Raw genomic sequence first — 9,372 nt, 5'->3', positions numbered from 1 at the left:
ACAGCAGCACCCACCCAGGGTGGGGGGCCCCTCGTTGCAGGCCGGCCCCCCCCCCCCCAGCGGGGTGCAGCAGCTCCAGGGACCCCTCGCTGCTCCTCGGGGCTGGCCCCGCGCTGCTCCGTTGGCTGCAGGCTGCCGTCTCCACCTGGGGGGGAAGGAGCGGCGTTAGCACCCCCCGGGGCAGAGCTGCCCCCCCCCTCCCCTCGCCCCCCGGCCCCGCTCGCTCACCTCAGAGCCGGTAGCTGAGGCTGGCCACCTTGGCGGGGTGCGTCACGGACCAGAAGTTGCGCTTGCTCTGCAGCTGCTGGAAAGGGTTGAAGTGCCTCCGCCGCTCCCGCTTCAGCTTTTTAACCTTTTTCACCTGTGCAGAGGCAGGAAGGCTCTCGCGTCAGGACAGGGGCGGCCCTGCAGCCCCCCGCCGCCCCCCGGGGGCGCAGCCAGCGCTCACCTTCCCTCGGTCGAACTCCTCGTCCCACTCATCGATGACGGTCTCGCTGCGGGCCCACGCCGCGTCCTGGATGGCGTCCTGGCTGACAGCCGACAGCTCGCCCTCCCAGGTCAGGACTGCGAAGCGACACCGTCAGCAGGACGTGGGCTCCTTGGCACCACCTCCCCTTCCCCCAGATGGCACCCGGCCGCCTGAGCCCCTCGGCTGGGTACACGAGCCCAGCTCCAGGAGCCCCTGCAGGGCGGCTCTGCCCCTGTCTGGTGCTCGGGCAGGATCTGGGGGGGCTGCGTGCCCACCAGCCCACTCAGCACCCCAGCACGCAGGGGTTACAGGTACCTTGCTTGCCGTAAGCCTTGTCCAAGGAGTTCCTGAGCAGCTCCTGCACCACGCTGCGCTCCTGGCTGCGGGCTGCGGTGCCAGCCCCAGGGCCAGGCTCCGGGCTGGGGGCAGCTGCGTGGCGCCTGCACCCATCTCCGGCCTGGCTGCCCCAGGCACACGCTGCTGCTGCGGAAACAGCAGTGGGTGAGGACCAGCTGGGGGGATGTCCTGCTTCACCCCACCTCCGAGGAGCGTTCCCACACGACACCATTCCGCTGGGCAGCGGCACGCGGCCGTACCTGGGGCGCTGGCGGCAGCCGGCTGCTCCGAGGGGGGGCTGCCCAGGCTTTCCCTCCGCTTGCGCTTCCGATGCTCGCTCTCTCCAGGGCTGGGCTCCGGGCTCTGCTGCTCCATCTGCCAGGGCTCTGCCTCGTCCCTCCTAGAGCTGGGGAAGGCAGCAAGCATCAGCTGGGTCTGGCCCAGCCGTGGGGACGGGGCAAGAGAAGCCCCTGGGTGTGCAGGGTGTGCTATATGTTGGGGGGAGCTGCCTGCCCCGTGAGGCCCACCCCGCTCAAAGGCAGCAGAACCCGCCTGCAGAGTGGGTCAGCGCCCCCAGGCCCCCCCCCCAGACCCCCCGTCCCCTCACCTGCCCGAGGGCAGCGTCCCGAGGCAGCGCTCTTCTGTCTCCTGCAGCCGCCTCTTCTTCTTCTTCTTCTTGAGCGGGGAGACAGGCTCCGCGCCTGGGAAACAGCTGGGGGCTGATGCCTGCTGCTTGGGCCTGCTCTGCAGCTCCTCCCTGCCACCGCCAGCATCTGCACCGGCCGCCCCCTTCCCCGCAGGGGACAGCGAGCCCTCCTGAGCGATGTTTCTCCTCTTCTTCGGGGGGCTGGAGGCTTCATCCCTACCGTTCACAGCCAGAGCGCAGGGGCTGCCACCTGCTTCAGGATGCTGCTTCCGATGCTTCTTCTTGGAGGAAGCGGGGTTGGCGTGGCCGGGCCCGTGCTCCCCGCTGCAGGCAGGACGGGGGTGCGAGGAGGGGGCCATGGAACCGTTGGTCAGGGGGGAGGCCGGGAGCCGAGGGGCTGAGCTGGGGGCGAAGCTGAAGGCAGGCTTTTCGGGGTTTGGCAGTTTGAGAGCAGATGAGGACAGCCTGAGGGACAGAAAGAGAGGCTGACGTGTTCCGAAAGCCAAGTCAGGAGCAGGAGCCCCGCGCTGCCTCCCCTCCGAGGTGCACAAGCACCCAGCTGGCACCACCTGAGCCACGAAGCCAAGAAACCCAAGTCAGAGCCTGCTCCGGGGGCAGCTGCAAGCACAATTAAGAAGGAGCGAGCACTGCCACAGCACAGGGTACAAGGGAGACCCAGAACAAGATCCAGACCAGGCTGGTGCCTCCCGATGCCACGGGACGGTAACACACGGCCAGAGCCTGCAGGGTGCCCGCCTGCCTTGTGCCAACAGTCAGAGAAAGCGCCCTGCTTCTGGGGCTCAGAACGAGCCCCGACAGCCCAGGGACGAGGGGTGCGGGTGCCAAGATCCCCCCTGGCCAGCTGCAATGCCAGACCAGCGCCGCACGGCCAGCTCCAGGGCTGCTGCTGGCTTTGGTGTCGTGTGGGAGTCCGGGAGCCTCCCGTGCGCTTACCTGGGCTTGCCGAGAGGCCAGGGAGAGGAGTCGGGGTGGGTGGTGGTCGTGGGGAAGGAGTGGCCGGCGGATTGCGGGTGAGGCTGCGCGCGGCGGTCACTTCCGCTCGCCCTCCGCGGGGTGCTGCCCTGCAGTTATCGACATAAATAAAAACTTGGTGGTCTAACAAAAAGGTTTCCGTGAGCCAAGAGGAGAAAATAAAAAGGGGAGCCCAGAGAAAGGGGAGGGGAACAGACACAGACGGGGAGAGGAAAGTGGGGGGTGGTAGAAGAAGAATCAGAAGTGTTTTCAGTTAGAAGCACAAAGGAAAAAAGGAAGGAAGGAAATTTAAAGCACAAAAACCCCAGCACGAGGCCTCGGGCTGCAGGGCAGCACCCAGGGACCCCCCCACGCCATCGGCCGGGCAGGGGCAGCCCTGCAGCTGGAGAGCTGCAGGTCACCCGCACCCCTGCCGAGATGTGCCCGACACCGGGACCGCAGCAGGACGCGCTCACTCGAGCGAGGAAGGAGCCGCTTCCCTGCATGGCTCGGGGACGCAAACCACCCGTGAGCAGCAGCAGGGGCCTGGCCCCACGCCCTGACCCAGCCAGAGGGCAGAAGAGAGCCCTGGGGACTCTCCCAGACCAACTCTGGCTTCACGAGCGCTGCCTCTGCACCTCCCCGAGCACGCGCAGCCAACTCGGGCGGCACGAGGCACCCGCCAACATCCTGAGGCCCGGACTCACCTTTTTGGCAGAGAGCGCCAGCTTCTTGGCCGGTGGCGGTGACATGGTGCTGCTCAGCTCCACCGCGGCGCTGCCCAGCAGGGAGGATTTCGGTTTCACCACCTTGGAGCCTTCGGGGCCGGCGGCATGGCCGGCGGGGAGCTCCGCACCACAGTCCGTGTCCTGAGAGGGGCAGAAGCCTCCCGCTCCAGTCTTGGCCTTCTGGGACGCTTTGGCCAGGTCCCCCGCCGTGGTGTGTGCGGGGCTGGTGGTGCTGCTCCTGCAGGAGCCCCGCTCCGGAGTGCCAGGGCTGGGCTGGGGCGAGGCGGGCGGCTGCTTGCTGTCCCCGGAGCTCTGCCGGGGCAGATCCGCCTCAGGCCTGGCCGCGCTGCCGGGGCCGCGGGGGCCCTGAGCTGCCCTGGGCAGAGGAAGCTGCTGCGGGGAGGACGGCGGCTTCTTGGGCCTCCGGGACGCGTCGTCGGTCGGCGTCACAGCTGCCTGGGTGGCTCTGAGGGGCAGCTTGGGTGACGGGGACGCAGCGGGCGGCCTTGGCGGGGCGGATCCGTTCAGCAGCTTCGGCCCCGTGCCCGGCGCACTGCGAGCCACCGGGACCCCGATCTCCTCCGGCCCCGGCAGCTTCTTGCCTGGCAGCACCTCTGGTCTCTGGGCAAGGAGGAACGGGGAAGTTCAGCGGGGACAGGCTCCAGGGACACGACAACGCTGCCCTCGCCCCGCAGGCCCACGTAGAAAGCCCGGGCACCGCGGGACCCTCCCCACAGAGCACTCCCCACCCGGCAGCGGCCCCTGGGACTCACCCGGCCCAGCAGCGGTGACGGCAGGGGCCCGTTGGTCGCGCTTTTCTTGATCTGGTCACAGACGGAGGCTGGGCGACTGGGCAGGCTGGAGGTGACTTTGGCAACGGGCCCTTCTGAGCTCTTCCTGGGGCTGGGGATTCTGGCGAAGGCAGAGCGCAGGAGTTAAAACCAGGAGGTTAACCAGGAGGATCAGGCTGCTCGCCTCAGAGGTGTACAGGAGCAGCAGGAGGCAGCAGCTCAGAGGCAGCGACGTGCTCCTCATCCACACAGGACCCCTGACCAGCGGCCAGATCTCTCCCCCCACGTCCCTCCCAGCCTGCGCACCCCACGACATGGGGCACGCGCTGCCAGCCTGGCCCCACAACACAGGAGACCCGCTGAAGGGCAGGGGTGGCGGGGCCAGGAGGCGCAGGGCACCTCACCTCAGGTAGAAGAGCACGTAGGCCTGCTGGTTGAGGACCACCTTGATGTTGCTGCAGTGGACCAGGGAGTCGTTCATCTGATACCACTGCCCGTTGCTGGCCTGAGGGAGAGCGGGGGGGGAGTCAGGCCCTGCCCAGGGCCCCTCCGGGCCACACACACCCGCTGAGCACCCGTCCCACGCCCTGCAGGGACCCACGAGCAGAACCAGCCCGGCCCAGAGGGGTGCCGGGGAGCAGCCCGGGCTCACCTTCACGTAGCAGTAGTAGTGTCCTGCGTGGCAGCTGTACCCGGAGTGCACCAGCACCGCGTAGAGCCCGTACATGACGGGGTCCCCGTTGTTCTGAGACATGTATGGCCGGATGTTCAGGAACTCGGGGTACCCCACGTCCTGCGGTGAGAGGATGTCTCAGGAATCTTTCTTGCCAGAGCAAAAGCAGCTCCAGCTGTCCTACGAGCCCATCTCTCTACTGGGACAGACCAGACCCCCCCCCGCAGATCTCTGGCCCCGCAGCACCGCTGGGGAAAGGCTGCTGGGCTGCGGCACAGCTCGTGCTGCGCACAGGATCCTTCACAGGACCCTTCGCTCTGCTCTGGCCAGCAGGGCCCCGAGCTGGGGGCCCGCTGAGCTCTCACCTTTGTGATTTTGCCTCCGCTGAAGTTAGCGAAGCGCTTCAGCGAGAGCGTGAGGACGTTGGAAGCTCGGTGGATGGTGAAACGTTTGCTGGCTGGCACCTTCTTCTTACATCTGTAGAGAAAGAGCTCAGGCTGCCTAAACTACTCCACCCTGACCGCTAGCCAGGGCCAAGGGGCAAACTGCATGGAAGTGACCACGCTGACACCAGCTCATGGCCGTGTCTGCTGCCCAGACCCTCCTCGCGAGGGGAGGCAGCCGGAGCAGGGACAGCTCCATCGCAGGCTCTGGGGCCTCGTGTCCCATGCCTCAGCCAGGGCTGCCCCCGTACTGCAGCAGCCTTCCCCTGCTCCCCACCGCAGGCTCCGTCCCACCCGCAGCCCTCGCTCACCGGGCACACATGTAGGCATTCTCCCCGCTCAGCATATCTGACTTCACAAACAGCTCCAGCGCTCGCACGATGTTTGCGGCTTGCTGCAAGGACAGAGGAGAGCTCAGGGAACGGGTGGGCTGTCCATGCTACAGCATGGCCAGATTCCTCGAGGTGACACCGAGCATGGGGACATCGAACCCGGGAGCCCACCACCCCCCCGCACTGCCGCGGCTGCCCAGCACTACGAGCCCCAGCAGAGGCCACGGCTCTGCTCCGGCTGAGGGCACTGCCCTGCCCAGCAGGGAAGGCAGCACCGCAGCAGCTGATTCCCTCTTGCTTGCACAGCGCCATGAAGTTTGCGTGAGAACAGCACTGGGGCAGCTGCAGAAGCATCCCCTCCAAGAGCAGGGCTCGTCCCCACCCCTGCTGACATACCCTGATCTCCAGTGCCACGTCCAGGTAGGGGTCGTAGGTGTCCGAGACGCTCTTGCACACTGAGCACTTCACTGCAAAGGAAACAGCAGTGAGCACCCCGACAGCTCTGCGCCCACAGCAGCTGCAGCACTCCCCCCGTCTGGGCTCCAGGACGTCAGCACCAGACCCCTGCTGCGTGCTCGCAGCCTGGCAGGGAGGCAGGCTGGCAATGCCACCACTCGCTGGCACGGCAAGCGTCGCCAGACAGCTGCAAACACTGACTCCTCTGCCGGGTAACAACGAGCCAGGGGCCCACAGCCAACAGCTTTCTGCGCTGCCACAACAGGGGCCAAGACCCACATGCACAGCAGGAGTGTAAAACTGCAGCTCTGGGTAATTCACACCGGTTTAGCTATTTTCCCCAAAGGTTTTTAGTGCCAGGCTCTCAAAGTACCAGCGAGCCATGCTCCTGGAGCCGCAGACCCAGCACTCACCACGGGAGCGGAGGTAGCCGCCGAAGATCTGGTGAACCAGCGTTGTGGCCTGGGTCTGGCGATCCAACCTGGGGAAGAAGCGACGGATCTCACACCGCCCCTGTGCGCCTGCACAAGGGCCGCCCCTGAAGGGCCACACCGTGTCCCCAGGCACTGCAGCAGCACAGCCCCCACCCCTGCCCGGCCTGTAGGGAGCACGAGGACGCTGCAGACTTTCTGGGGGGGAGCCCAGGGGACCAGGCTGCGGGCACGCAATGCCCCCCAGGCACAGCCGACCCGGCTGGAGCTCGGAGCCCGGTGCTGCAGACAGAGGCGATGCCACCACACTGGGACAGAGGGCTCAGGGCAAAGCTGCTCCCCCCCAACAGCCACCAAGTGGGGGCTGCACCACGCAGCACGCCCGGACCCCCCAGGAGCCGCAGCACCCAGGGCAGGGCCACAGCCACGAGGGGCAGAGCAGCCGCGAGGAGGCAGGGCAAGGCACAGTCCGGGGCTGCAGCACGGCCACCTCCCGCTGCCCTCCCACGTACCTGGTGCAGCCGTTGAGGCAGGCCTTCTGCATGGCGTCGATGGTGTAGCGCAGGAACTCGTGCGCGTCCTCCTGGCTGCCGAAGCGGAAATGCCGGGCGATCTCTGCAGGGAGACAGCGATCAGCCCCGGCACGCGCAGCCGCTCGCTGCCTCCCGCGGCCACCAGCACCCCCAGCACGACCCAGTCAGGCTCGTGCCGGCTACAGGGGCAGCCCCACGTGGTGCCGGAGCACCCAGTCAGCTCAGTGACTCATCTCAGAAGAGCTCGCCGCCAGGACCTGCCCCGCTCTCAGAGGCTCTGCTCGCGCGTTAGTCAGCGCCGGCGAGCGCGGCTGCGGGAGGGAGGCTGTGGGAGGGGAGCCATCCTTACTCTTGAGGTCTCGGATGAAGGACACCGGCTTGATGGCGTTGCTGCTGTTGGCAAAAGCCTGGATCAGGTGATTCTGCATAATGCACATCATGCAGAAGCCTCCGTGGTGACCTGGAACAGAAGGGGAGAAGCAAGGACGTTGGGGACAACGCGGGAGAGGTGGAGGCACCGCAGGGGAAGGGGAATCTCCGGTCCAGCGCAGCACAGGGAGCACGACTACGAGCCCTCCCCGGGAGCTCCGTGCTACGGCAGAGCGCGGGAGCAGCCCAGGTGACAGGGACCAGCACACACACCCCCAGCTGGCACAGCCCGGGACACAACACAAGGCACAGCAAACCCGACCACAAATGCAAGAGCCTCCGTGAAGATGGCAAACAGGCCACAGGTGCCTCCCTGAAGGAGCCCATGGGTCGGCAAGCCGGGCAGACCCTGCCGGAGCCCCACGCACTCCCCCGGCCGTCGGCTCAGGGCTGTGCCCAGCAGGACCCACCCCGGGCAGCAGGTCCCACCCGGGCTGTGCTGTGTGCAGCGTCCTGCCCCCAGGAGGCCAGCAGCCCCTGCGGGACCTGATTTGGTCCCAGGAGAGCCGCGAGGACCCGGAGCTCAGGAACGCTGCCCCGGCCCCGAGCGGGCTGCACGCGGCGCTGTGCGGGGACGGAAGGGGCAGGTGGGAGACGGGGAGAAACGACCGGACCCCTGCACACCCACGGCCAGGGCTGCACACAGGGGTGCTGAGCGCAGCCCAGGACCGGGACGCGTGAGTGCTGCTCCCCCGCACCCCCCCCCCCTCCCCCCGGGGCCGAGCCCCCCACTCACAGCTGCGGCCGTGCTCCTTGGACAGCAGGTAGTTGGCGAGCGGCGGCGTGTAGGTGAGGCACTGCACGGTGGCGTTGAGGAAGCACGTGTTGCCCAGGTTGTGCAGCCCGGCGCCCACCCGGGACACGCGCTCCCACTTCAGGGAGAGGCGCTCGGCGGGGAACAGCACCTTCTGCGGCGCGGGGACGCCGTCCCCCGGTGCATGCTCGCCGCCTGCGGGGACCGGGGGGTGAGCGGCGGGCGGGGGCACCGGGAAGCCCCCCGCCACCCCCCGTGCCCCGCACGTACCCTGCCTCCCGAGCGGCCCCTCGGGGGCCCGGCGCGGCGGGGCCGGCTGCTGCCGGGGGTTGAGCAGCAGGTACTTGCCCCGCAGCCCCTCCGGTTGCCCCGGCGCGCCGCGGCTGGCGGGCTCGAACTCGATCTTCTGCAGCAGCACCTTCTTGGCCGAGGCGGCCAGCAGCCGGCCCAGCTCCCCGTCCTCGCCGGGCTCCCGGCGGCCCGGCTTCAGCGCCTCCCTCAGCTTCTCCACGATCGGCATGGCGGGGCCCGGGCGCTGCCGGCGGGGCGGCCCCGGGGGCCGGGCTGCGGGACGGGGGCGGTGAGCGGGGCCCGGCCGCGGCCTAGGCCCGGTGTGGGGCCCGGTACCGGGCGGGGACCGCGCCGCCGCCCGCGACCTTCAGCGGCGGCGCCGCCACCGCCCGGCCCGGCCCGGCCCCGGCCCCGGCCCCGGCCCGGCCCTCCCACCGCCACGTGCGGCACGGCCGCTACCGGCAGCTCCGCCCGGGAGAGAGCAGGGACGGGGCCCGCAGCGCGCCCCGGCCCCGGCCCCGATCCCGGTCCCGGTCCCGGTCCCGGTGGCGCCCCACCCCCACTCGTCCCGGTCCCGGTCCCCCTCCTCCCCCCCCGTCCCGGCCGCACGCACCATCCGGGTCCCCGCGGCCCGCACGTGTCACCGCCTCCACGGGGCGCTGCCGGCAGGAGCCCTTCCGGCCCCGAGGCTCCGCCCCTGCAGGGGGCGGGCACAGCGCCGGCACCGCCCCCAGCGCGCGCAGCCTCGACTCGCGCCCCCGGAGCCCCGCCCCGTTACCGCCGGAGCCCCGCCCCCGGCCCCGGAGCCCCGCCCCCCGGCCCCGAGCCCCGCCCCGTTACCCCCGGAGCCCCGCCCCTCGCTCCCCGGAGCCCCGCCGGCCCCGGCCCCGGCCCCGTTCGTTGCCCGCAGCCCGGCGCGGTGCGGGGCTGGCGGCCCCGTTCGCTGCCGGTAGCGCGGTGCGGTGCGGTGCGGTGCCAGCAGCCCGGTGCGGGGCTGGCGGCCCCGTTCGCTGCCGGTAGCGCGGTGCGGTGCGGTGCGGTGCCAGCAGCCCGGTGCGGGGCTGGCGGCCCCGTTTGCTGCCGGTAGC

The 9,372-nt window shown here is 69.6% G+C and overlaps 1 protein-coding gene across 2 annotated transcripts; it reads right to left on the bottom strand.

Annotated features, from left to right (window-relative positions):
- Nucleotides 1-5: 5 nt before the first annotated feature.
- Nucleotides 6-8,964, bottom strand: USP36 (ubiquitin specific peptidase 36). Of its 2 annotated transcripts, none has more exons than XM_035568671.2 (20): nucleotides 8,898-8,964; nucleotides 8,264-8,557; nucleotides 7,976-8,188; nucleotides 7,160-7,270; nucleotides 6,790-6,892; nucleotides 6,260-6,327; nucleotides 5,787-5,857; nucleotides 5,370-5,452; nucleotides 4,981-5,092; nucleotides 4,595-4,735; nucleotides 4,347-4,447; nucleotides 3,925-4,063; nucleotides 3,131-3,772; nucleotides 2,406-2,533; nucleotides 1,413-1,916; nucleotides 1,066-1,211; nucleotides 785-952; nucleotides 449-564; nucleotides 229-361; nucleotides 6-145 (listed from the first exon to the last, which is right to left on the bottom strand). In XM_035568671.2, exons 2-19 carry the CDS (start codon nucleotides 8,511-8,513, stop codon nucleotides 230-232), a joined length of 3,228 nt encoding a protein of 1,075 aa, XP_035424564.1. In that variant the 5' UTR covers nucleotides 8,514-8,557; nucleotides 8,898-8,964; the 3' UTR covers nucleotides 6-145; nucleotide 229. The 2 variants fall into 2 exon arrangements, with proteins under 2 accessions (XP_035424564.1, XP_035424565.1); XM_035568672.2 differs by having other exon boundaries at nucleotides 785-949.
- Between the last annotated feature and the right edge of the window lie 408 nt (nucleotides 8,965-9,372).

Source organism: Cygnus atratus, chromosome 18 (assembly GCF_013377495.2).
Source record: "Cygnus atratus isolate AKBS03 ecotype Queensland, Australia chromosome 18, CAtr_DNAZoo_HiC_assembly, whole genome shotgun sequence".
NCBI lineage: Eukaryota > Metazoa > Chordata > Aves > Anseriformes > Anatidae > Cygnus > Cygnus atratus.
The sequence above is the reverse complement of the archived record's forward strand: the minus strand, read 5'-3'. Positions and strand labels throughout refer to the sequence as shown.

Bases quoted from the DNA above. Each gene is read 5' to 3' on its own strand.
- USP36 (XM_035568671.2), bottom strand. From the start codon at position 8,513: ATGCCGATCGTGGAGAAGCTGAGGGAGGCGCTGAAGCCGGGCCGCCGG. The intron at 5,858-6,259 runs GTGAGTGCTGGG...TTTCCTTTGCAG, and splicing joins CGGCTACCTCCGCTCCCGTG to TGAAGTGCTCAGTGTGCAAG. The intron at 5,093-5,369 runs GTGAGCGAGGGC...CTTTCTCTACAG, and splicing joins AATGCCTACATGTGTGCCCG to ATGTAAGAAGAAGGTGCCAG.